Genomic DNA, 27,324 nt, shown 5'->3' with positions numbered 1-27,324 from the left:
TTTCCTGGGTCCCTCTGGCTGCTGTGGGTGTTTCCTGGGTCCCTCCGGCTGCTGTGGGTGTTTCCTGGGTCCCTCCGGCTGCTGTGGGTGCTTCCTGGGTCCCTCTGGCTGCTGTGGGTGTTTCTTGGGTCCCTCTGGCTGCTGTGGGTGTTTCCTGGGTCCCTCTGGCTGCTGTGGGTGTTTCCTGGGTCCTTCTGGCTGCTGTGGGTGTTTCCTGGGTCCCTCTGGCTGCTGTGGGTGTTTCCTGGGTCCCTCTGGCTGCTGTGGGTGTTTCCTGGGTCCCTCTGGCTGCTGTGGGTGTTTCCTGGGTCCCTCTGGCTGCTGTGGGTGTTTCCTGGGTCCCTCTGGCTGCTGTGGGTGTTTCCTGGGTCCCTCTGGCTGCTGTGGGTGTTTCCTGGGTCCCTCTGGCTGCTGTGGGTGTTTCCTGGGTCCCTCTGGCTGCTGTGGGTGTTTCCTGGGTCCCTCTGGCTGCGGGTATTCCGGTGTCCCACTGGCTGTGGGTATTTCCTGGGTCCCACTGACCGCGAGGGTTTCCTGGGTCCCAGTGGCTATGAGTGGTTACTGGGACCCCGTTGCTGTGAATGGTTACCGGGACCCCGTTGCTGTGAATTGTTCCTGGGTCCCACTGGTTGTTGTGTTGCCTGGGCCCCACAGGCTGTAGGTGTTTCGTCTCTCCCGCCGGCTGTGTTTCTTGGCTCCCTGGCTGTGGGTATTTCCTCGGTCCCACTGCCTGTGAGTTTCTTGCCACCTCCAGGCTGTGGTTCTTTCCTGGGTCCCACAGGCCATGGGTCTTTCTTGGATACAACAGGCTGTGGGTCTTTCGTGGGTCCCAATGGCTGTGGATCTTTCCTGGGTCCCAGTGGGTGTAAGTGTTTCTTGGCCCTCCTGGCTGTGGGTGTTTCTTTCAATCTCCTGGCTGAGTGTTTCCCGAGTGCCAATGGCTGTGGGTGTTTCCTGCCCCCTGACTGTAGGCGCTCCCTGAAAAAATTAGAATTTGGCCTCTGGGTTCTACCTAGAGGCCTTCCTACGTGGATGCTACTCAGTCTTGCCCACTGAGAGCTGCTGTAAGTGGGTGGTTTCTCCACCATTTGCTCTAGGTGCTCCTTGTTTTTTGGGTGTCCGCTGAATACTTCTGGGAGAGGATTGGGTGCCTTCTGACTGTACATATTGATAGAGGCTTCGTGGGAGCTTCCCGAAAGATTGCTACTGTGGTTACTTCTTGGATGCTTCAGTCTAAGGATGCTTGTAATTGCTGCGGCTCCTGCCTGTGGGTGCTTCCTGGGTGGTACTAGCTACGGGTGGTCCTGGCTTGGGTCATCCATTAGTGGAAGTAACTGTAAGTACCTTGGCTGTGGATGCTCCTTGGATGATAGTAGCTGCAGGTACTAATGGCTGTGAAAGCTTTGTGGTTGGCGGTAGCTGCTGGAACTCCTGGCTGTGGGTGCTCCCGGGGTGGTTATAGCTGGGGGTACTCTTGCTTGTTCCTCAGTGGGTGGTAGAAAGTGCAGGTACTCTTGGCTCTGGATGCTCGCTGGGGGGTAGTAGCTGCAGGTAATCCTGGCTGTGGATCCTTCTGGTTGGGAGTAACCTGAGATACTCTTAGCTGTGGGTGCTCCGTGTTTGGCAGGAACTGTGGGAACTCCTGGCTGTGAGTGCGCAATGAATGGTAATAGCTATGGGTACTCTTGGCTGTGGGTGTTCCCTGGGTGGTATTAGCTGCAGGATCTGTTGTCTGTGGGCGCTTCATGGATGAGAGTAGCATTGGGAACTCTTTGTTGTGGGTGCTCCCTGAGAGGTTGTTGCTTTGGGTACTCTTGGCTGTGCGTGCTCCCTGGAAGGTAGTATCTGCAGGTACTACTGCTGTGGGTCCTCTCTGGGTGGGAATAACTGCAGATACTCTTGACTGTGGCTGCTTCTTGGTTAGCAGTAGCTGTGGGTGCTCCTAGTTTGGTAGTAGGTGTGGGAACTGCTGGCTGTGAGTGCTCTCTGGGTAGTTATAGCTATGGGTGCTCTTGGCTGTGGATGCTCTCTGGACGATAGTAACCGTGGGAACTCCTGACTATTGGCGCTCCATCTGTGGAGGAAGCTGCTGGAACTCCTGGCTCTTTGGGCTTCCCGCATGACTGCTCCATGGTTGGCCGCAGTTTGCGGGAACTCCTGGCTGTGGGTGCTCGCTGGTTGGCCGCAGTTTGCGGGAACTCCTGGTTGTGGGTGCTCGCTGGTTGGCCGCAGTTTGCGGGAACTCCTGGCTGTGGGTGCTCGCTGGTTGGCCGCAGTTTGCGGGAACTCCTGGCTGTGTCTGCTCGCTGGTTGGCCGCAGTTTGCGGGAACTCCTGGCTGTGGGTGCTCGCTGGTTGGCCGCAGTTTGCTGGAACTCCTGGCTGTGGGTGCTCGCTGGTTGGCCGCAGTTTGCGGGAACTCCTGGCTGGGGGTGCTCCCCGTTGGGAGTAGCTACGAATACTCATGACTGTAAGTGCTCTGTCTGTGATAGTAGCTGTTGGTTTCTCCCTCGGTGATAGGAGATCCAGGAACTTTTCCTGGTTATGGCTTATCTACAAATACCACAGTTGTGCATCTGCTGCTGACTGCAATGGCTCCCTGATGCTCATGGTCTAGGTACTCATTACGAGTTGTAGTATAGGTGTGCTCTATGAGTGGTAGTAGTTGTGGGTGTTGGTGCTCCCTAAGTGACAGTGGCTGTAAGCATCCTGGCTGTGGGTTCTTCCTGAGTGGTAGTAGCTGTGGGCTCACCCTGGTGGTGTAGCTGCAGGTACTCCTGCCTTTAGGTGCTTCCTGCTTGGTCGTAGCTCTGAGTCCTCTTGACTTTGCATACTCCCTGCTTGGCAGTAGCTACAGATACTCCTGATTGTGGATGGTTAGTGGGTGGTGGCAGCAGTGGATAACCCTGTCCGTGGGTGCTCACTGGGTGATTCAATTTGGGAGCCCTCCTGTATGTGGATGGTTCCTGCATGGTAGTAGCTGCAGGTACTCCTGGATGTGGATGCTTCCTGGGTGGTAGTAGCTACAGATGAACCTGTTGATGGATGCTTCCTGCATGGCAGTAGCTGTGGGTACGTCCATGGTTGGCAGTATCTGTTAATATCTGCAGGCAGTAGCTGCAGGTGCTTCCTTGGTGGTAGTATCTTAAGAGTACTCTATTTTGTGTGTGTGCTCTTCCTAGTTATGACTTATTCACAAATGCCACTACTGTCTTCATGTGCCCCTGAACCTACTGGTACTCCTGGCTACAGGTACTAGTATGGAGTTGCAATATGGGGGTGGTACTCATTTATGTCTGTTCTCTGAATGCTTCCTGTTGTGTCTGCATGTGGCAGTGGCTGCTCCTGGATGAGGGATTTGCTTGGTATTTCCGTCTTTGGGTACCTATTGATGTGCCCTGCTCATGTTAACTTTTTGAATCTCCTTTGTTGCTCCTGAAGGTGGTTGTTCCTCAGAGCCTCCCTGCTTGTTCCAGGCTGTTGGCGCTCCCGGCTGCGGGTTCTCTTCTGCGGGTTGTGTATGCGGGTGGCTCTCTGGATGCTTCTGACAGTTGGTGGGACCCCATGAGTGCTCCTGGCTGTGCGTGGGAGCTCGAGCTTCTCCCGCCTTTGGGTACTCTCCTGAGTGTTGTCTATGTGGCTGGCTCTCTGGATGCTTCTGGCGTGGGTGAGACCCCATGGCTGCCCCCAAGTGTTGGTGGAAGTTCTTGTGTTCCCACATTTGGGTAGTCCTCTGGCTATTGTGTATGTGGGTAGCTCTCTGACGTCTGTGACTACGGGTGGCTCTATGGGCTTTCTCGGTGGTGGGTGAGACCCCCATGGGTGCTCCAGGGTATGGCTGGACCCTATGCCTTCTAAAAGTTTGTGGGGTCCTAGACAATACATATTTGAGGGTTCCTGTAAGGAAAAACTATGAATTTAAAGCTAATTCAAGCTTTTCTGATGCAATTCAATACTAAATTATACACATTTTTTAGAAAGTGGGGCCCACAAAAGCAGACAATAGCGCAAGCTGCCTATCATCTACCAGCCAAAGAGTATCAAAAGAAATGTTGAACAAGTATGGACAAAGCCATTTCTTTTTGGGCCTGATTGTAGAATGTTTTTGTGTAATGTACCAACTTTGTAGAACTTGTTAAAAAGAATTCAGTGTATAACCAACCTGTCCTATATTGTGTGAAAGGCAGGGTGAAATGGCTTCATGGATGTTTAGTGGACGACTGCATACCAATTTAATAAGGCATATGCACTTGCTTTAAGTTGCATCTCTAATAACTGGATATTCGCAATCCCAAATGAATCACCACTCACAACAGGCAATCTCTCTGCACAGTGAAAATCAAAGCAGTGCTCAGAGGATTTTCATAATTTCTCTTCATGAAATCTGGTACTTTTCTTAGTAATTATTTTCTCCTGGCTTCGGCTTATTCTCTCCTCTTTCTTCTTCTACTCTTCTTGATCTAGACATTGGCCTCCAAGTCTGTTGAATAAAGAACATAATACCAGTGGGTGGGAGAGAGGAGAAGGATAAAGCACTATCTAGAATAGTATATTGAGAGCTGAAGTGGAGGTAAAAAGGGGGTACTTATAGAGTTGAGGTAAGGACAGAAGTGAGACAAAGAGTGAACTGTGACTTAGGAAAAGATACAAAGAGAAAGCAGTGGGTAGAGAAAGAGAGGTGGTGATCTGGGTAAGGTTTTAGAGTGAAGTTGACAGCAAAGACAGGGTGAAAGAAGTAACTGGGACTAGACGCAAGACCCATCTGCCCAGCAAATGTGTTAATCACCAGTTATCTCACCATTACTATTAGTCCCTGAGATTTATGGGGCATACAAAGCTCTCTGCAGCAGGTGCCTTAACCCCATAAAATTTGTTTTAAATGCAGCCTTTGCAACCAATTAAGCAGAACAGATTTATTGCCAAGTTTTTCCTTGTCTCAATATCTTTGTGGCAGAGATTTTAAAAATAAATGTTGAAATCGAAGCCCAGATTTTGCGTCGCTGTTGTGTCAGTTTTTTGGCACAATCCCAGTACAAAATCTCATTTGTTAAATCTGGTAATCCACCCAAATGTTATAGACCTGCTAAACATATGCGCGCAGTCTTAAGATCAGATGTCACTTCTTTTGATTTCACTTCCTGTGTGGTTACAGTTTGTAATGCCACTTCCTGTGATATCACTTGCGATGTCACGCACCGTGATGTCACATACTGTCTAACTTTTTTAGTCCCCCCACTTTTTGTTTTTAGGATTTGTGCCCTGTGTTCATGATTGGGGCCAGAAAGTGATAATGGAACACATATTTTCTTTCTTAAAAGAAAAAAAAATGGAGTCGTTATGAAACGCACCAATTCTATGCCAAGGCTGCGACATCCATATTTGATATATAAATAGAGCTGAAAAACCTTTTGTGAATTGGATTTACTTTGAAAATGAAGAACCTCTTTTTGCTATTTTTTTTTCTTTTTTTTTAAATGAGTGAATTAATTTTTAAGCAATTGTTTTAAAAGGTGGTGGTTTAGGACAACAAAATTGTGGCATGTTCGGTGCTGAGTGGATGATGTCACACTGAGCATGGCTCCTTCAAGAGGCTTTCAGTGAGTCTCCCAGCATCCCTGTATCCCTTTCCCTGTTACATGCGTCTCCTTGTCCCCTTATTCGTGGTTCTCCTTAAGTGTGTAGATGTGTCCTATGTTTGTGTCCTTCAGGCGCTTCCATACCTGTCTTCCATGCCCAAGCGTTTGGTATCTTCCAGTCATAATTTTACAGGAAAACTCGGAATGGGGAGATATTTTCCCTGTGGGAAGCAGTGGTTGTGTGGGTGGTTGGGGGACATTGTGCACGGGACGGGAAGTTGTGCAGTGCCAGGGGTAAAGTTACCATATCATAAACCGGTCCATATCTGGTGTTCCAAAATGTGTTTCCCATTACAAAATTAATTTTAAAAAAGCATAAAAGTGTGCCTACCTCCACATCCCAAGAGGGAGAATTGTACCAGAGGACTTAAGGAGTCATTAACAAGGCAGGAATAGTACAGCAGGCTCTGAGAGGCACCGGTCCTGTCTCTGTAAAAGGACACCACCTGTAAGGTGTTTGTATATTTGGGCTAGAGGCTGTGACCTATGAAGACCACCTTTTTTTCTAGTCTTGGTGTCAAACATTTTGTGAAACGCGCATTGACAAAGCCAGTACCTCTGGGTTTAGTGTGCTTATGCCTGCAGCTTTAGCACATTAGATCAAGGCGCATGTGAAGGACCATCAGGAGCAGACAAACAAGTATTTAATTGTAAAGTAGTCCCTCATGGGACTCAATGGAAGGGAAGCACTGAACGGGATATGAAAGGATACAGCAAACCCACAATAGCTTTAGGAGAGTGACCAATGTTCCACTAGGCAGATCCAAGAAGTAATTGGCCAAGTCTCAAGCCAATGGTTGAAAAAGGTTGAGCAAAGAGAGCCAATGGTTGAACAGGGCAGACCCAAAGCCTGCCGTATGTATATTGTAATCAGTAGGCGTGTTGGATATCAATGGTAACAAACTACATACCTAAAGAGTGTGTTTTCCACAGGACACTGTAGTAAGGTCGCTAAGAGACTCAAGTGTGTGACAACGAGTCCTCGAAGTCCTTCCGCCTCTACCGGTATCAGGAAAAGCCAAAACACTTTACTTCAGAGATACTATGATCTCATGCACTGCAGCTCAAACTGAGATTTAAAGAGCAACCACACTGACACTGGGGCTTTTTTTCCTTACAGGCTGTTCTGGAGGAGGACAGCATGAGACTGACACTAGTGTCGGATTGAAAAACAAGACATGCAAAAAAAAATATGTTTCAAATATGACACTGTAGTGAAGTGATTTAGTTATGCGACAGGGGGCCTAACCAAGCCCGAGTCCCTTGCAGCATGACTGAAGCTAGAGCTTGCCAATGTGTGAGCGAAGCCAAAGTCTAGGGTGAGGACGAATTCCGACACTGGATCACATTTTTATTGAGAAAACCTGTGCTTACCTGACAGCTCCTTGTGAGGGACAGTGAACTTTCCTTCTGAAGAGGTTTACACTCATCTGCAGCTACTGGATACCAGTGGAGACAAACTCGACTAAGAATGAGAAGACCCTGGGATCTAAGATACACTCTTGTTTGGCCCGAGTGCTGCACCAGCAGGCCCACATAGAAAGTGTGGATGTGGTGGGCTTGAACAGGTGACACCATATCTGGATAAATCACAAGAAATGATGCAGTTCAATGTGTAGACAACACAGTCTGAAACACCCCAAACTCTCAGAACCACGACCAATACATTTTATGTTGATGGTTAACATGGTCTTGAATCTGTACCTTGGCTGAGCACCAATGAAGACATCATCTTTCATCCCAACAACAAAAGAGGAGAGTCTACCTCTACTGATACACAGCAGGGGAGCTTAGGATGCAAGGTGGTACTGGGAGCCATATGGTAGTGGAGCACGTTCCCTTGCTTTCAGTAATTCTGAACCAAGTATGTGTGTGCACTGTGTTCCAGAACCCCATCCTCCAAGACAGAAACCTGTTAGAACAAGCAAAAAGTTAGTACAGGTAATGTGACTGCAAGACAGAGTGCCAATCCCAGCCCCAGGCCAAGGGGCGCCCTTCTGCGTAGCCCACAACTTATGCCTTGGATATGTATTTTTCCTTCTAGTATAGAGAAACATTGATGTTCACAATATTACTGTGTGCCCCAAGAACAAGGGAAGCCTAGCCTTGAACATGTCTGTGTGCTTTTGGTAACCACATGAGAAGGCACCACCTATGTATCTGGACGGGCCATGAACACACTCTTTTCACACAAAACAAATGATTTGCCCCAATGTTGATGCAACAATTAAGATATCCAGAAGGGAAAAATAAATACCCAACTATCCAAGCGAAAACCTAAATTTTTCACTGAAAAAAAAATTCTTTATTATAGTTAAAGTAATTTAATCATAGTGTCAACAAATTACCTGTGCACCTAAAAAAACAATACACAGAATAAAATCTAAATATATACATATAATATATTATATATATATATATATGTCCCATTGTTGAAACATACTACCACCAGTAGATATCATTATCCTAGAGTATGTTTAGTTATTCATTATTCACTGCAACCAGTTCAGTGGCCAGTTCTGTCCTCAACCACCCTATGCGTATACAAACAGCACCAAAGACATAAACCGAGCACACCCAACCCGACACCGATTCCAGCTCAGCAGGTCAGTGTGACCGTGATTTGAGGTTATCTGAAGTAACAAGTTCGACGCCTGCCAACTTCCACATTTTTTTAAAAGCACTTTAACACCACACAAATTGCTTTTTTTATTATTATTTTTTTGAACGAAACATTGTATCTTTAAATTAAAAGAACAGATTCAAATAAGGGCCCGTGTCTGCAAAGAAACCTTCCCTCTGGCAGGCAGAGCCACAAGCATGTCACTAGAAAGCTCTTTACTGTTGTAGAAGGGGTGTAGACATTTAATTTCCTTACTGCTGAAGGTCCCGGGGCAGGACCTTTGGCCCCATGGTGAAGGAGTTGTCGCGGGTTCAGGGTGGTTGTGTATTAACACTGCCACTCTATTCTAGAGCAGCCCTCAGAGACAACAGGGAAACAAAATTTGCTGGAGCCTGATGTCAAATCCATGGTGGATGGGACATCTGCCCGCCATGAATGAGTCAGGCAAAGTGAAACTATGTCCTGATGAACTTGAGAAACTTAACGCCTCTTCGCTTAGTTTCATGACTTTGTGGCGTAGGGTTTCACTTCACCCACCCTTAACAGAGACATTTCTAAGTGGTCAAAATAACAGAAGTATCTTGTCACTCCTTCTGTTACCATAAGACTGCATCAGGATTTTATCAGCAGGTTCCATTGAAGCAGTGAAGACAGAGGCCAGTAATTTGTACTTGCCCAGTGACACGTGGACCATTAGTCTGAGGGCTGACTACATGGCTGTAACATCTCGCTCGCCTGCAGAGCAACAGAATCTCACACGTGTTGGCAGCTGGCACCTTGTCCAAGTTCATCCTTAAGTTATTTGTCAACAAGCACATTTATGTATGCAAAACCTCACTGGTGAATTGCACAAGGGAGTGGTCATGAGAGAAAACATGAGGTGATGTCACAATAACTAACTCCTCAGGAGCTTCATGTAGGATTTATTGCATCTGACAATGGTTTCAGCAATGCTGTGGTGCTCCTGGCGAACAAAATGCATGAATCTGCAACTGCCCATGATCTTCTCCTTGTAGTTACACACTGTGAGCCTGATTCACAAATGTAAACATACTTTTGTGCAAGTTTACATTTTTTTTTCCTGTTCACCAAGGTATGTTATGAGTAGTAACTTTCCGACTGCGGAGTCCCTGCGCTTGTGGAGGAGACTCTGTACATAAAAACATAGCAAAGTCTCTGGCACGAGTGTGGAGACTACACAGTCTTAAAGTTACTAATCACCACATACATTTGTGTAAAGGAAAAAACATTGTTTGTGAATCAGGCCCTTCATCCTCCAGTGAAAACCTATTAAGAAGATGATTGTGGTTGCAGAGGTGATTGGTCTTGCCTAAGAGATTTGCTCTTGGTTTACCCTGTCACAAAGTGACTAAAGTTCTTCTTAATGTTGAAGAAGATTACTAACGTACCAAGCCACCAGCTAAAGTTCTCCATTCTGACTCGCTTGAATTCAACATTGTATATGCTGGCCGCCTGGTTGAGCGAAGGATCGTTTTGCCAACATCAAGTGTATGAAGTTGATTGTGCCCTTTTTAGACTACTCATTGGAAGCAGATGGACAAGATGCGGTATGCCATGGCCCTTCCGGGAAGTGCTCTGCAGAAATCCATGCTTTAATTCATCTACTGAAATGTAGCCTCCCTAGAATTGGGCACGCAAGCAAGGGAAGCTAGTAAGTGAATTGTTCTCTTCTCATGCTTGTGTATGCCTAATGGGCATCAATATTGTGGCTATCCACTGCATAAACTGCCCAGCCACCAGTGTGGAACCTAAATGTTTTTAGTTCTGCCCGGTCAAAGGGAAATGTCCATTCTGAGAGTGCTTGATTCATATTCCCGAGGATGGAAGCTTGTTTCCATGTAGAACTCAGACGGTATGTTTAATACTGAGGCTTGCTAGTGATATTGAGGTCTTCATTAGCAGCAGCAGTAGGGAAACTTTAGCCTTTAGGGCTAAAAACACTTGTAAGCATGAATCTCCTACAAATGTGTACCCTGGACCTACCAAAAGTAGATTCAACCAATTTTTCAGGTGCTCCCTTTGAGGAGTCTCTGAAGCAATTTCCCCTGTTCCATCACAATAGGCCGAAGTAACCAATTTTTTACAGGCCACTTATCCTTTGGGCAGGGCACACATATGTCGGCATAGTGCCCATCTTTGGTGTAGACCTATTTTTCCTCCGGAGTACGACTGGGTAATGCAAACGCTAACAAGTTTTTGCTATGCAGCTGTAGCCATACTCCTCCTTAATATAAAGAAATCTAGAGACCCATGACAACGATAAGAAGCTATTAGCCCTAGGACAAGCACTCAGCAAGCTCCAGGCCAGTAGAGTCAGCTTCACTTGCATTCAATCACTCAATCAAATCATTTCTTAAGCGCACTACTCACCCAGTAGGGTCTCAAGGCGCTGGGAGGGGGCGAAGGGATGGGGGGTGCAGGGATGGGCCGGTTACTGCTAGAAAAGCCATGTTTTTAGGTGCTTTCTGAAGGTTAGGAGGTCCTGGGTCTTGCGCAGGTTGGTCGGGAGGGAGTACCAGGTCTTGGTGGCGAGGTCTGAGAAAGATCTGCTGCCGGAGGTAGTGCGTTGGATGCCGGGGACTGTAGCGAGGTCAGCGAAGCAATGGTAGACATGTTGGCGACTACGAGTGCACAAAGAATTCCTTAAAAACATGGATGAATAAGTATTACATGGGGAAAACCCTTCTTTCTCAAAACAATACTATATTAAGTGTACGACTCTCTTAGAAACTTGAAGTACTCTATTTAGGTCACCGTATCATGCAAGAGGGATAGTGGGCTACGTTTCTCAAATGAGGAAGCAGGCCCCTGTAGCTTTGTGCCTTTCCTGCCCCGAAGCCAGCGTCTAGGCACACATCTGCAGTCCTGACAGCTGTACCATGGTAAAACTCAATTGGAAAGCAGTTAAAAATTGTTTTTGTGCCCATAGTTTGTGCTTTGGGGACCTAGGCGGGTTTCCCAAATAGGCTGGTTGTTCAGGAGTGGAGAAAGGCAGAGTGGGAAGAATCGTCCCACACTTTAACCTGTTTAAAAGTATATGCCTCTTTAGCAGAAAGAAACAGCAGTTTGGGAGCCCACGTTCCCTGCTCAGGGTGTCCTGAATGGAGCTGTTGGTATGCTGTTGTCAGAGTGGAGAAAGTCACTCTGAAGTAGTGGGTCCATCTTGTTCACAAAATGAAACCATTTTACAGCACGTGTCGCTTTGGCTAGAAAATTAATATATTTATCTGCTAAGACTTTTGCTCCCCATCCTGATGGTGGTCTTGGATGTACACCCCAAAAACATCCTACTTGCACCATCAGCTCACCTTGGATAACGTTTTGACCTCAGATCGAACACATAATTCTCTCCAACCTTAGGAACTAATCCCACCTGGGGGCCAGTGTCACCAAGACTCTGCATTTTTCTTGCGCTGCAATGGTCAGAGAACCCAGCAATGTAAGAGGTGCCTGTTTGGTTAGGGAAGATATCAAAGCATTGACCTCTCTAGTGGGGATCCAAGCACTGACTGCGGTCCTTGGAAGAGTCTCCTCTTTCTTTGAGGATGCCTCCATCAGGTGTTCTCTGCACAGCCTGTGATGTCAGAGCCTCATGTGATTTGGTGTCCATGTTCTTCTGGCTGTACATGGAGAAGAAACATAGACCTTCTTCGCCGTCAGGTGATACTCCACTCATAGCCTTCATCCGGCAATTATCTTTCACATCTCCGGTGATGGTAAAAACGTTTCACATCAACACTGCGGCCTCTTCAGTGGTGTGAAGCAGCATAACAATATTGCAACAGCCAGGTTGGCACCGAGATGTGATGGGGTCTTTGGCTCAGTTTTGGTCTGGTGTGGCCCTTTAATGGAACCAAAACAGCAACTCTTCTCCAGAAGCATCTTGTAGAGCAGGAGGAACTTGCATTTCAACTTGTCAACAGTGCCTACGACCCCCCACATCTGCTCCTGAGATATGAATTTGCAGAGGCACTCCTCAAACTGAAGTCTAAGAATTGAACTAATTCTATGGCTTTTTAAACAAAAAAACACATAAATGCTTTGAAACAAAAACTAAACACAACAAATCAAATGAAAAATAAATGCAATCAAACTTAAATATATAACCCTGCCATAACACAGTGGCAATCAGAATGCAAAACTGAAACACCTTATGTAAACAAGAAATAAGACGGTGCTAAACTATTAAAAGAACTAAACACAAGTTAATGGGTTAATATAACCTAAATAAATACCTTGCTCTCGGCATCATTGTCAGTGTAGTATGTGGGTAGAAACCCTACACGAACAAATTATAACCGCAGGAAATCTGATCTGCCCTCTTTTTCTTCAGTGAAACTCAGCCCCACAGGGAGGCTCCCTACCCGGTGGAGCCTTAGAAGTCCCTTGGCAAAGCCCTGAATTCTCCCCAGAGCCAAAATTCCAAGATTATTTCTGAGTTTTTTTTTTAAGCTGCAGCAACGTCATATGGGTCTCCATGGGAGATTCAGTCCTGTCCACTGTTGATCGCATTTGCTGGTAAGTGACACCGGATAGTCCAGTCCCTCGACTGTTGTACAATTTAGAAAACATGCATTGTTAAAGCCAAACTATATGGCTGGGTGGACGGCAAAGGGCCGTTATCAAACTTCAGAGGGTGCAGTTTGTTCCAAGAAATTGCGTTTAATTTATAAAACCATCCCACCACTGTGCTAAGAAATAATTTCAAAGCTGAAAATGCAGCAGAGAGAGCCTATCTATCGAAACAATACAACTTTGTTTAATGCCACTCAAATCACAGTTTTATGAGACAGCTTTAGACATGGTAAGTCTCCCTCCAGAAGCCGGTCTATGTCATACTTGGGTGAAAAACAAAAACACATGAGAGGCTCCCGTCAAAATTGAGTTTCACCCACCAAGTTGCTCTCAAAGGTTGAGAGATACAGTATATCTACTTTCTCTTTTCATGTCTTTGTCCCTAGTCAGCTAAATGCAGATAACTAACGAGCTTTAAAAAAGCCACTAGGTCTTGCCTAAGAGAACTATTGGCTTTGTCAATGTCATTTAGATCGTGTTGTACAGCAAAGAGGCGGAAAGTTAGAAAAAAACACGATTTGATGCGGCCAGAGCAGGCTATATTATAGCACTTTTTTGTGGTCAAATCGGAGGGTAGAATGGGGCAGGCAACAACGTGGTATGAGGTAGGAGAGGGCAAGCAACGTTCATACCATGCTGTTCTTTTCAGCGTGGAATAGTGAAGGCTGAGAGAACTTCTTTATTTAAAAAAAAAATACAATACCTGTTGATTTTAGCAATGCATGGTGTCATTTGTAGCGGATAGCGAAGAAGGACACATAAAATGAACATCAAAGTGTGTGCCAAGTTGCCTTGGCATTGGAGATTTGGATGGGGTTGCCCTCCTGTGGGGTTTTTGGAAATGTTTGACTCGGAAGTTGAAGACAATCATCAATTTCATTGACAACCAGTAAACAAACAAAAAACAAAACAAAATAAGGCTGATGCTTTCTGAAGCTTTGAATGTGAAAGTTATATTTTTTTTGTGAGAAGAACACAAGATGTAGAAAACAGGAGATTACATTCATCCAAAGCAGCAAAAGAGAACTGTGATGACAATTCTGCTTATAAATGAAAGGGCACGAGAGAAGAGTACATTTTAGTCATGCTTCCTATGAGGATATAATAAGCATGTTTTAAAGTACCTACGTACTGAAATTCAGTGGTACTGATCGATACAAGCAGGGCCACAGCCTGTCTCGCTTCACTGCACCCTGCCTTAAAATGGGTCATTCTAGCTTCCTGGATGCCTGTGATGTGGTTAGGAGGTCGCGGGCAAGCAACAATGTGGGATGGGGTGGAAATTTGAAAGGGGCAGGCACCATCACCAGGAAGTGACAAGCCAAATTGCTTGAGAGGGATTGAATGGTGAAAGGGGGCAAACATTACAGAGAGGGTGGGAGAGGGCAGGCAACACCACATATGGGTGAATGAGGGAGATGGCTTGCAAAGTCATGTACTCCTATGGAGTGCAACAACTAAAAGAAAAAAGCAACTATGAAACCGTGAGCAGTGGGTGGACACTGGGCAAGGAAGCAGTACTTGAGCCATGCTCCAGGGGAGGGACAAACACACAAAGAGTAAGAGAAGCCAGCACACACTGACCAAAGAAAAGCAAGAGTGACAATGAAGCCAACTAATGGTAAGCAGTGGGCATGATCTAAACCTCCTGTGCGTAAACAAAATATCTCGCAAGTGACAGTACATGCACAGGTAAGACCTAAAAATGGTGAAGAAACAAAAAAAATGCGTAGTGTGATTTGATGGCTAAGGAGCCAACTGTGAGCCCAAAGAGTCTTGTTCTACTTCCATTTTCACAACAAAATTGTTTCCACATCTCTGAAATGCACAACATAAGATGTGTAAAATAAGCATGGAGAAAGGTGGCAATAATTCGGATCATTACTGGCAGCTTCTAGCCAAAGGCAAACACAGTGATAGTAGTGGATGAGGGAACCGGCATATGGGAGAGAGAGGTGCTGGGAGGAGGAAATCAAAGGGCCAATGGACAGGCAAGTCTGGGGGAGAAAGGGGCGGTGGGCCAAAGAAAGCAAGAACACAAAGGGTGACGGAAGGAGCCATGAGGGAAGCAGGGAATGGGTGGGAAAGGAAATGAATAGGACCGAGTGAGTGGAGTGGGTGGAAAGCAAGAGTGGGGTAAATGAAAGGGTGAATTCACATGGGGAGCCACAGGGAAGGAAAGGTGAATCTGGACAAGGCCAGCAGGGGATAGAGGGAGGAAAGCCATGCACTTATGTCAAGTGCTAAAAGTAAAATGCTACTGAAACTTGGAGAAGGGAAAATAGTTCCCTGACATCCGCAGTGTACGGAAACTAAGAATAAAACCTAAATAAAAGAACTATGCGCCAAATGTGGCCCAGACACATAAATAGGGAGAAAACAGTGAATCCAAAGCAGAGTATTAAAACAGAAAACAAAGCTAGCCAAAGAATGTGAATAAATTGGTTGGAAACGTATTAGATGACAAGGCTGTCAGTGCTTTTTACCATTGTGTTTTATTGATTTGTTTCCTGAGCTACGGATAAACACAGCTCAACTCATCTCTAGGGTTGCTCCATGTTTCCATGGTGTCAGGGTGTGATCAATGCCAGTGTGAAACTTCCTGCTATGCTGTTAGCATGGGTTTCTTATCCATATTCAGCATGTTTTTCTGGCTGGTAGCGCCCACACCGGGCAGGTAAATTAACCTGATGAGCAAGTCCAGCAGAGATACTCACAGGTTAAACACATCTGCTATGGGCTGGCATCTCAGCTGATTGTTCCCTTACAAAAGCAAATTTAGAAGTGAAACCCATTTTCCCATACAGGCAGCACGACCCTGGAATTCCCCCCTGGCAAATTCCAAATACAACCAAAAGCACTTGGAATTCGAGGAGGCAGTAAGAGCTGGCTTTTCCTTGAAATGATAATGAATGATAACCTAGCCAGTAGCCATACCCAATCCCCATAGAAAGGTGGATGTAGACACCACAGACCTGAAGATCATTCACCACCATAGAACATTAACCAAATCTCCCTCAAGGATAGAAGACACAAGCACGTGAGCTGCAACCTCTCAATTTCCTAAACACCTTTCGACGTTTAAGTACAGCTACGCTTTGAAGTATCGCGACATAAACAGCCCCAATCAACCGAGCTGAATACCAACACACTCCCTACAGGGGTCATGCTGCTGTATGAGGCCCCTCCAACCAAACTCTGGGCCTGGTTACAACTTTGGAGGAGGTGTTAATCTGTCCCAAAAGTGACGGTAAAGTGACGGATATACCACCAGCCGTATTACGAGTCCATTATATCCTATGGAACTCGTAATACGGCTGGTGGTATATCCGTCACTTTACCGTCACTTTTGGGACGGATTAACACCTCCTCCAAAGTTGTAATCAGGCCCATAATCTCTTATAAGTTTATACCCAATGTCTTAATCGTTTTTACTCCACTACACACCGAGGTGCAACGACGTATAACAAGATAAGAGCACAACTCCGGTCATTGCATACATGGTACAAACCACAACCAAACCCCCTTCCAACCAATCATAACCAACAGCTTAGGCAGTTACCCACTCTCAAGGTGCCTTGTCAAGAGGTTGACAATCTATAAAAATGCAAGTAGAATAACTTTGGAGCAGGGGAGCCAAGTCCCCATTCTGCCTTATGTTCAGGACTGCCAACGATTCAGCTCTCAGGGAGGAGGTGGCGTCTGCCAGAAATGATGCATGAACAGAGGACTTATTTTAGAGAGGGTTGGTGTTTCGCTGGGTATTAAGGGCTGGGGTGAAATGGGGTCTAGAAAGGGGTATGGGTCCTTCCAGGGAACAAGTGTGCCAAATCGAACCGCTTGTGTGATCACCCTGGAAACTCTGGGTTTATTGCATAAACAGGATAGTCATGCATGTCTAAATGCGCCAGCGAGAGTTTTGTGGGGATGCCAAGTGGACTTTGTGAAGAGGGGATTCCTGAATCTGCTATCTTGTGTCAATAGTCCGCCTCCAGCCCAGTAAACCACTTTCAGTTCTGTTTGCTTATAGGGAATTATTATGAGACATTGAGGCTCATACAGGATCTGGAGATCTCCGTAGGCACTGAGCAAAAATTGATAGTCGCGCGACCACCACTTTATTATGATTTTAAAGTGTCTTCTAAAAGTGGACCCCTACGTTGGCCTTTGCTGTTTTATCTGACTTGGTGTGGTTTGGTGTTGGAACAGCAGTGAAGGTGGTCTGCTCCCTATAGAACAAAGCTCTGGATATTTTATTACAGTGAGGTAGAGAGGATTTCTGCCCGCGTTGAACTGGTGCTTCAGGAACCTTGTAATGGAACTACGAATAGGTAGTGGGATCTTACTGCTGTTCTTGGGATGTAAGGATTAATCCTCCTGGTTGGGAAACATGACCCTTGCTGAGGGGTAAGACTTTTTGCTAAACAGATTGATCTGAACTTAATTATTTGTTCTGCGGTCTTTGTACATTGAAACTTTTGCTAATTTCTTACGTTTTCTTTTGCTTGGGGAGCAGAGCACCGAATGTCTTCTACAATTAGGAGGTCTTCACATAAGGATGGGGGGGTCTCCAGGGGTGTGTGCTGATTTTGCACTTGATCCCTGAGAGTCCTTTCAGTCATCCTACTGTTGGTTGTGGGTTTTTCCCGTGGCAGAGATGGGGGTGGGATTTTCACAATTGTGCACCACCACACGAGGATCAACTTGGTTCAGTGTTTCTTAAGCAGATGCGCCCAAATGAAAGGGGGCGGCTGGCTAGTTATTGCAAGCTTCTGCTTAATCCTTGCGAGTATTGTCAGAGTAACCTATAGTTATAAGGTTTTACAGCATTTGGCCTGATTGGGACTGTGGGCAGTGGCCTGATCTAGCTTGATTTCACCAAGCCTGCATGAGTACAAGTCAGTATTTTAGTGTTTGCACCTCACTGGTTCTGTGTCTATTCCCCAGTCCCTGTGCCTCACCGCCCTAGTGTCTTCCTATCCCAAGATCTCTTTCTATGTTTAGTGCCACATTCCCAGTTCTTTCTGCCTCATCGTCACTCTCCTCTATTCCCACACCTCTTGTATTTGTTTTCCCTGAGTCACACTATCCATGTTTCCTATTCCCATGCCGCCCTGTCCTGGTGCTTGCCTCTGCAAGATCTTGCCATGCCCTGTGACCCTTTTCCAAGTTCTCTGTGTCCATTCTGCCCATCCCTGGATCCCTCCCTGTTTCTCTACCTCTTTCCCCGTGTAACTGTTTCTGCCTCTGTCTCCTTCCCAGCCAACTGAGATTAATGATTCCATCTTTTGACTACTCGACAATTTCATTCCTGAGTACTCTCTGGTATTGACATGCATGGAACCTCCCTTTGGTTAGCGTCTGACGCCTGCTTCCATTGTTACTCTTTACTCGCGTGGGGACAGATTTACTAAGAGATCATGCAACGCAGAGCAGCAACTAAAGTTATTGCACTGCGTTCCGAGAAAGGGAGAGAGCAGAACAGCACCATATCTACTAAGATTTTACACAGTTCTCTCCCTACGCTGGTGCACTGTTGTCAGCCATGCGCCAACGCAGACCCCTTGCATGATCGTACAAGGATACATGTGTTCTCTAAAGCATGGGTTTTGTGCTTTAATGGGTAGATTCTAGTTCAAAAAGTTAGCTTTAGGGCTTTTCACACATTCTGTGTGTGCTGTAAAACGCAGCACACATGCAAAGTAGGAAAAACAGGAGGAAAGAAAAACAGTTCTCATTGCACTTGGATCAAAGTCTTAGGCTTTTGGAACCACTCTTTTGAAATTCTTTGTAAATAGATAATTGCATAAAACCCAATGTTTTGTTGCATGAGAACGCCAATGCGACACCCTTGGAATGCCCCCTTGACACAAAGTAACATAAACGCATTACGCTGCACAATTTTGGCTTACTTTGGGATCCTGCCCAATACAAATCCAGATTTCAGTTGGATAGTATCCCACCTTGCTTTTGATTTGCATCAATAAAATGATGCGAACTCCATGCAGCGTGTAGGTACATGTGGGCTTATGTTTTCAAGAATCTCTTTGGAAAGAAACCTATTGAAACTGCATTCAGCAAGCTTAAAGCCCTGAGAGCAGTTTGGGAGAAAACCAGAGAGAGACACCTGGCGGGGCCTTTTACTGTCTAAAGGAACAGGACCTGCTGGTTCTGTTATAAGGCTGTAGCTCTGTTGTCATGATGAACTCGTCGCTGGGCGTGGAGTGATGGGAGGTGCCTTGTATAATTATTATAGTGGATGCTGCTGCTTTCTGTTTGCCCAAATCAAATAATGTTTCTCCATGCAGGACAGTGCTGTTTCTAACATCTACGGTGGTGGTGGTGGTGGTGGTGGGTTGGCTGGTTGGTTGGTTGGTTGGTATATAGAAGTCAAAATCAAGCAGAGTGATGTAAGGATTTATTTAATCATACCTTGTGTGACATTTTGCTTCCCCCTTACCTGGCAATGTTAGATTGTGTAAAAGGACAATATAGTGCGCCCCCCGTTGGTAATGCAGGTGCCTAAGTTTGCCATACTGTATCAAGAAAATGTTTGACTATCTATTGACCAATTTGACTAGCTGTATGTTGGTTGGATTTAACATAATTATTTTTATGCTCGTCCAATCAGACACTAGTAGGAAACAATCCTGAAAGTTTGCGGTAAGTGTCTGAAGTTTTACTGACCGCCTCATTCAACCATCCTATGCACACTTTTAACTCAATTAGCCAGTTGCTGGACATTGTGCATGTTAAGCAAGGAGCAGGGTCGGGTAATAATGGAGCAGGCTGACGGATTTAAAAGTTGACAAAAGCGACTGTGTAGTTGAGGTTGAGCTGGTTAGTGCATAGGAAATGTTTTTGGATTGCTGATACCGTTGGTGCTATTTAACAAATCAGCACAAAAAAGTGGCCAGGCCTTATCTCCAGCAAAGGTTCTTGGTTTAAATTATGCTAAGACCGGGTCAATTAATTGAAATAAATAAAAAAGTAGCATTTGCTGAATTGCGTCCAATAGAAATCTTTGCCTTCTTTAATAGCAAAACCGGTAGATAAGAATGATCCATAACTGGGAATAGACATAGAAATGTAATCAGGATTTTTTGGGACGGGAAAGTTCCTTGCTTGGTGTGGTGTTGTGTACCCCTGCCCTGGGTGTCCAACTGCATGTATCGTATATCCTGGTTTTGATTTTGGCCTCCGCTAAATGCTAATCTAGAATGCTAGTGAAGGCCTAGGCCTGTCCTTGGCCTAGGAGGGTGCACAAATTGTCCCCTCATATGCCTGACAGTGGACAACCATACCTGTTATGGGTTTAGCATGTAGAATGCTGGTGGCAGCGTGCCATAATTCATGAATCTTTAGTTGAGACCAGATTTTGTTATCCAGGGAGTGCAAGCCTACTGCCCCACGTGTGTAAAGTACCGCTGCTACACATTAAGCCAGGTCCTAGCGCTTACACCTTGTGAATATTTGTGTGTGGCTTCTTTGGTGCATGCATAGCGTGTATGAGGCAGCAAGAGTAACGGCGATTTGTGGGTTCCATTTTGGAAGCCCTAAGCCTGCTCATGCACAAGATGGAGATGAGGTTGTTTTCCCAGACAATGGAAGTGTATTGTTGATATTTCTGAAGATGGAAGGAGGAGACTTAGACAGACACTAAAGTGAGGAGATGGGGCTCCCTTTGAAAATTCAGTTAGGCCCTTGAGCTGTTGATTTAGTTTTCATGAGCATCATCATTTTGTGAATGATGATGGTGAGGTGTGGGACTGCTGTCTCAGTTGTGCAGAATGTGAGGATGCTTTAAGTGAGACCAGCCTTTTGTCTCTCTTCCTGATCACTGTGAATTGTGGGTATTCATAGCAGGTACAGAATGCTCACACCTCTTTGTACCTATGTAGTGGATGCTCCAAACTGGAGATGTACCTATGAAGAACATCACTCTGGATGTGCAGAGAGAGAATACCATTCCATGCCTGTTGGTCCTTCTTGAAAGTAGTAGCAGATGTCCAGTTTGTTGTTCAACTTTTAGGAGAATGAAGTGCTGTAGAAATAGTGTTTCGGCAAACGTATTTGAAATGTGGATGGATGAGAGATAAGCTTAGGTGATCATGTTATTGGTTAAAAAGTGAGATTGACAGAATGCTTTAACTTTAGAATTTCCTTTCTTTATAGTTTTGTGGCATAGCCACGTCCCGTGTATTCGTCCACCATTAACCAGTGCTTTTTCAAGGAATTTTAGAATTACATTTTGCTGGGCAAGTATTTTATCAATGGCAAAGTTTGGTTACCTGTCCAGCTTCTACTACAACAGCACGCCAGCTATTAACATACACACATGGATCTCTTATTTTTTTCCCGTTCTGCTTTTTTCACCCTCAAAGTGTTTTTCTCTTTCTTTCTCTGTCTCCTCTTCATGTGATTTTTCTTTCTCTCATGCTGTTTCCTTTTTTTTACCTCTTTTATACTTTTTCCTCCACGTATTACTTTCTTCTTCTCTTTTCTTTTCTCTCATGTTTGTTCTGTCCATTTTTCTTTCACTCTTTTCATTCTGTTTTTCATTCGGAATTCTTAATTCTCACTTTCTTACTCTCTCTTGGGTGAAGCTGCTTTCAGTCTGTCCATCAGCAAACAATGGTTACCATCCTTTAACTGGCAGAAGGTCCATGAGTGCTGGGCCCAGGCGGGTGGACTTGTGAATGGGAGCCAAGGATAGCCAGCTGTTAACGTCTCTGACAAAGCCAATGGTTGGCCAAGAAGTTCTTTATTATCTGCTGGAGAGCCTTTGGGCCTTGGCCCATTTGACACACGTGGAATACAAACACTCTGGCAAAGAGCTGAGCAAAGGCCTGAAAAGGTGGCCATGCATGCACCATGCAAGCACTGAGACAAGTGCATCCTTGGGTTTGATTCCAGAGGCACCACTGTAGACTGAATCCTTCGCATAAACTCTATTCAACTTTAGAATTGTAATGGATGCTGCTCTTCTGTTTCTAGTCTGTGCCCCTCATTGAGGTTTTAAGCATCTTAAATGGTGAGCTTTATTTTCACCCACGTGTTTTCCCCATGATTGACTCTGTTATAAAACCCACCTAAAGTTTAAAGACTTTATCTGTCTAGGTGCTTCTCCTCCTCTGCAGGTGTTGAAGTTGCTGCTACGGCTACATGTAAGGCGACTATGACCACTCTTACAATAAATCCCTTCTTTTCAGTACGGAAAGATGGTTGACCATGTAAAATAGGCCCATTCATGTAACTTTCATTGACATTTTTGTTAGTTGACTTTTCTGGCCTTCTGTTCAACTTTCTTTTCAGCAAGAGCTGACACATGTTTCGCTGTTTAATCTTATCAAGGCTTCTGAACTTGAAAATGAAACTTGGTTTGTCAAGTTTGAACCATACTTGCACATTGATGAATCCGGTTGTCAGGAATCGGGATGTATGTTTTTTACCTGTCCATATTCACAACATTTTCAATGCAAGCATAGCCCAGACGCATCAGTGGGTAACATTTTTCTGTGTCTTAAATTAAATGTACAATTTCCATCTCTTAAAAGAGGAGGTTGCATGCTTCAACCAGATGACTGTGTGATTGATTTGATCATTCCAGAGTAACCTAGTGAGTGTATGTGCAATTGGTTGTTCAGGGTGAGCAGGGTAGGCTTCCTCCAAGATGAGGAAGGTTCGCTTTAAAAAAAAAAGAAAAACATTGATACAAAAAGACTAATGGCTGCTATTTCGGAAAATGTCAGTCCCAGCAGTTCTTGCCCAGTCACGTAAGATCCTCCAGTGGAAACTCTGACAGCGGAGTGGATGTGGTGGTATTCACTCGGGCCTCCAGGCACGTAGCTTGTAGCAGAGGGCATGCCTGCACAATGAGCCTGGCCTGCTCGTGGGGCTGGGCGTGTGTGCACCGCGCGAACTGGAATGCACAAAAGCTATAAAAAGCTTAGAGCCTTCTGACGTCGTCTCATCTAATGGCTTCCAGTTGGTCGCTGCTGCCTCACCTTGACCCCAGGAGAGGCAATACCGACCTCGCCCAGGGCCTTAACTGTCTGCTGAGCCATTGTTGCACGCGCTTTGCGTCACAGATATTCTGTTTAACCCTTGCTTCTTCAGTCCCACCCGCTTGGCTTTCACACCTTCAGGGCGCTTGAGTTAAGCGACATGGACGTCATTTCATCGAAATGCCCAGGGGTCGCGGAGGTGACATCATACGCCCTTTTGACCTTCACTTTCACCCACACACTCATACTTACACAACCATACAAATTCACTCTTACATACACTCTCTCTCACATAAACCTCACTCTCTCACCCGCAAGCACGCACACAACCTACATTTAAAAGCATTTTTTTACTTACCTCAGCTGCCATGGAAGGGCATATTCCAGCTACTGTTGTCCATTTTTATTACACTGATCGTGAATAATATATTATTCTTCACTATTAGTGTGCTTTAAAAAATTGACAGAAAACAAAGAATGTGGAGCCCTGGCACTGAATTCTGGCACCTCCTGGTCGCAAAGTTAGTGCCAGGGGTAGCTAAGATCAAGGCAGGGGGCACAGATGCAACCCCGAAATTACATCAATGCTGCGCGACTGTCCGTACAATGGGCAGTGTATGCTAATACTCTGTTTTTTGGTTTGTTTTCATAAAGTTAGTATTATTCATCCTCCATGAGAAAGGACAAAGGTATGAGCCTTCTGGGGAAAAGGCCTCCATCACTGAAATCTTCGAGTAATTGCTTCTTCAAGTCACAGGCAAAGCTAGTTTCCATTACATGGTATTGACATACAAGCCAAGTGAGGCACTGTGCAGCATCCCCTCAATGTCCTGACCTCCACAAGATGGCCGACCCTTCTCAAGATGGCCGACTTCAATGACTGATGCACACAAGGGGTTGTAATTATCAAGAGACCCGTCGAACTTTAAATGCTTAGTCAATTGAAATATATATATTTTTTTTTATGTTGAATCCGAGTTTATTATTTTAATGCAGTTACGTCCTACGGAACCTCTCAAAACAAGGTTCCAGTAAATGAGCAAAAGTTGCTCCTATTTAAAGAAGGTATGCATGCTTCAAAAATAACTTTCTAAGGTGTGTGCTTAATAACGATGCTGGTGTTGTCATACACATTCATGGCCAGGTGATCAGCTAATGTAAAATAGATGTGACCAAGCATGCATAAAAACATCCAGCACCACCTGACCAGGCATGCATTAAATAGACTGATGTTGACAGCACATGCCTAAATTGTTCGCCATGCATGAGTAGTAATGAATAATGTAATTGTCGCATAAGGAGGAGTTTGTGTCTGTCTCTTGACTAATGGTGTCTGCTTCATTTTAGGGATCATCACTAACTGTTATGGATGAGAATGAGAGGGAAACGCCCAACCAGTCTTCTGTTCTGCGTGGCTGTGTCGCTGCTGATCTCCTACAGGGTCCAGCGTTCCCTTCAACAGAGCCCTTGTGATTGGACATCAGGACACTCCCCACCAAAGAAAGGACTTGTTATTGGACCGCTAGGCTCTTGCTGTTGGGGCCAGGTGGTCTGTGACGGGTCAGCAGGCAGTTCTATGTTACCACAAGGACTTTTGTGACTGGTCATTGGAAGGTTAGACCCGTTTGACCCAGCACAAGACTATTTTGATAAGTACAGACGTCCTTCTTGGCTAGAGTGAGAGGGTTTATGATGAAACAACATAATGTTGGGTTTCCACACCTCCAAAACCTGGAATGTTCCACATGAGATTCCCAGCAACATGTTTTATGATGTGGGAATGATGGGAGAGTCCAAGAAGCCGGAGAAAGAAGGACATGCGGATCCTGTGGGGGATCCTTCCTCCGTGGAGCTCAGGGAAGCTGAAATTCAACCTCATGGAAACCACAAAGAGTCTGTGACCAAGAGTGCTCCCAGCAGCCCCCGGACAATCCAAGAGGAGTACCCCCGCAACAGTCACCGTCCAAAAAGCAAGACACTGGAACAGGTAAGGCGCAACCCCTAGGGGTCCCTGACTGGGAGCTCTTTAGAGCCCGAGTAAAGGACATTTGAACTGTCTATTTAGAGTCAGATGGGAGCTCTGTTGAATCTCCCAGATAAGCTCCTGTGTCCCTGCCAGTGCGAGTAAATATTCCTTTCTTCCAGACAACATCTCCCTAGAACCGGATTTCCACCAACCATTCAATCAGACAAAATCCCCTTTCGAGGTAATGTCTCTTGTTTAAGGCTAGGCTAACATAGATTCCAAATGACTTGCAGCCTTTTCCTGATATATTGATTGGCTGGTCTGATGTATAATATACCAATATTTTGTTATACCTACTTCACCTTTTGTGCTAGCGGGACATGCACTTTCAGTAGAACCCTAAATATTTTAACTTTGAGTGTAAAATTATGATTTGGTGAGGACATCTTGGGGACCCTGTGTCGCGCAAAGAAGCACAGAGAACTCTTTATCTCTGAAACTAGATTCAAGAGGATGTGGGTTGACTTAGTCTCTGTTTTTTTTCTTTCTAAAAGTGTAGTCCTCTCTCCTTTTCTCTCTTTATTTTGGGCCACTGTCTCTCTTTCTCTGTTGTCTCCCTGGCCTGCTCTCATTGCAATGTCTCACTGTGTAAGTGTCACTCCGAGTCCCCCCCCCGCTGTATGTCTTTTGAATTACGTCTGCTGCAGTCTTCCTGTAGCTGTCTCTCTCTTGATGTTTGCCCCCAGTCTTTCTGTAGCTGTCTCCCTCTTGGTGTCTGCCCCCAGTCTTTCTGTAGCTGTCTCCCTCTTGGTGTCTGCCCTCAGTCTTTCTGTAGCTGTCTCCCTCTTGGTGTCTGCCCTCAGTCTTTCTGTAGCTGTCTCTCTCTTGATGTCTGCTGCAGTCTTCCTGTAGCTGTCTGTCTCTTGATGTCTGCCCCCAGTCTTTCTGTAGCTGTCTCCCTCTTGGTGTCTGCCCCCAGTCTTTCTGTAGCTGTCTCCCTCTTGGTGTCTGCCCTCAGTCTTTCTGTAGCTGTCTCCCTCTTGGTGTCTGCCCTCAGTCTTTCTGTAGCTGTCTCTCTCTTGATGTCTGCTGCAGTCTTCCTGTAGCTGTCTCTCTCTTGATGTCTGCCCCCAGTCTTTCTGTAGCTGTCTCCCTCTTGGTGTCTGCCCCCAGTCTTTCTGTAGCTGTCTCCCTCTTGGTGTCTGCCCCCAGTCTTTCTGTAGCTGTCTCCCTCTTGGTGTCTGCTCCCAGTCTTTCCGTTGCTGTCTCCCTCTTGATGTCTGCCCCCAGTCTTCCCGTAGCTGTCTCCCTCTTGATGTCTGATGTCAACCCCCAGTCTATCAGTAGCTGTCTCCCTCTTGATGTCTACCCTAGTCTATCTGTAGCTGTCTCGCTCTTGATGTCTGCCCCCAGTCTTTCTGTAGCTGTCTCCCTCTTGGTGTCTGCCCTCAGTCTTTCTGTAGCTGTCTCCCTCTTGGTGTCTGCCCTCAGTCTTCCTGTAGCTGTCTCTCTCTTGATGTCTGCCCCCAGTCTTTCTGTAGCTGTCTCCCTCTTGGTGTCTGCCCCCAGTCTTTCTGTAGCTGTCTCCCTCTTGGTGTCTGCCCCCAGTCTTTCTGTTGCTGTCTCCCTCTTGTTGTCTGCTCCCAGTCTTTCCGTTGCTGTCTCCCTCTTGATGTCTGCCCCCAGTCTTCCCGTAGCTGTCTCCCTCTTGATGTCTGATGTCAACCCCCAGTCTATCTGTAGCTGTCTCCCTCTTGATGTCTACCCCAGTCTATCAGTAGCTGTCTCCCTCTTGATGTCTACCCCAGTCTATCTGTAGCTGTCTCGCTCTTGATGTCTGTCCCCAGTCTCTGTGTTTCCCTTCCCCCTCAGACTCCCGGTGTATGTCATTCTCTCATCTCCTAAGTATTGTCTACCGATGCGCATTTACCATCGGTCAAGGTCAACAAAGGTCGAGCGGGCTGGCCGCGAGACCTGGGCTCCGGGCACCTGTCCTTAACACTCCCCTGACCTCTCTGGGTGCGCTGCTGCCCAGAGCACCGCCTACGCGTGGAGAGAGCAGCCTCCCCACGGTCACTCCGCTGCCCTCCGCTGCAGAGGGCAGGCGAGGGAAACGCCGAAAGGATGACACAAGATGATGGCTGCGGAGAGGAAGAGAGAAGAGAGGGGAAAGAGCAGGAAACGAAGGCAGAAAACCAGAGGAGGTGAGGGATGAAATGTATCGGAGAATGCCAAAGAAAGGATACTGATCAATGAGCGGAACATAACTTCTAGGAGTAAAGGGAGCAGGAAAAGCCAACAATTAGAAAAGGGGGAAGAAGATGAAGGAATAATTTGCAGAAGGAAGGAACGAGGGCCCCAAAAATAGGTCACAGAAGGAGAGGAAAGGGAAGTGATGAAAACCGGATAGATTCTAGCAGGCACGGTATGCTGCAGGTTAAACTGTAATAAAAGCACTATATAGGAATCCTGTGGCCACTGTATAACTGAGTAATCT

The 27,324-nt window shown here is 45.9% G+C and overlaps 1 protein-coding gene across 3 annotated transcripts in view; it reads left to right on the top strand.

Annotated features, from left to right (window-relative positions):
* The window catches only part of PLEKHG6 (pleckstrin homology and RhoGEF domain containing G6), a 119,352-nt gene that overhangs the window by 831 nt on the left and 91,197 nt on the right, over nucleotides 1–27,324 (top strand). For 2 of the 3 annotated variants that reach the window (XM_069243130.1, XM_069243131.1), the window contains exon 2: nucleotides 24,209–24,848. In XM_069243130.1, the coding sequence (XP_069099231.1) occupies nucleotides 24,567–24,848 (282 nt within the window). In that variant the 5' untranslated portion in view covers nucleotides 24,209–24,566. Of the gene's footprint in view, nucleotides 1–24,208; nucleotides 24,849–26,923; nucleotides 27,032–27,324 lie in introns of those variants that run through there. The other variant, XM_069243132.1, reaches the window with a different exon arrangement.

This window comes from Pleurodeles waltl, chromosome 7 (assembly GCF_031143425.1).
Source record: "Pleurodeles waltl isolate 20211129_DDA chromosome 7, aPleWal1.hap1.20221129, whole genome shotgun sequence".
NCBI lineage: Eukaryota > Metazoa > Chordata > Amphibia > Caudata > Salamandridae > Pleurodeles > Pleurodeles waltl.
Note: the sequence above shows the minus strand (reverse complement) of the source record. Positions and strands in the feature narration are given on the sequence as shown.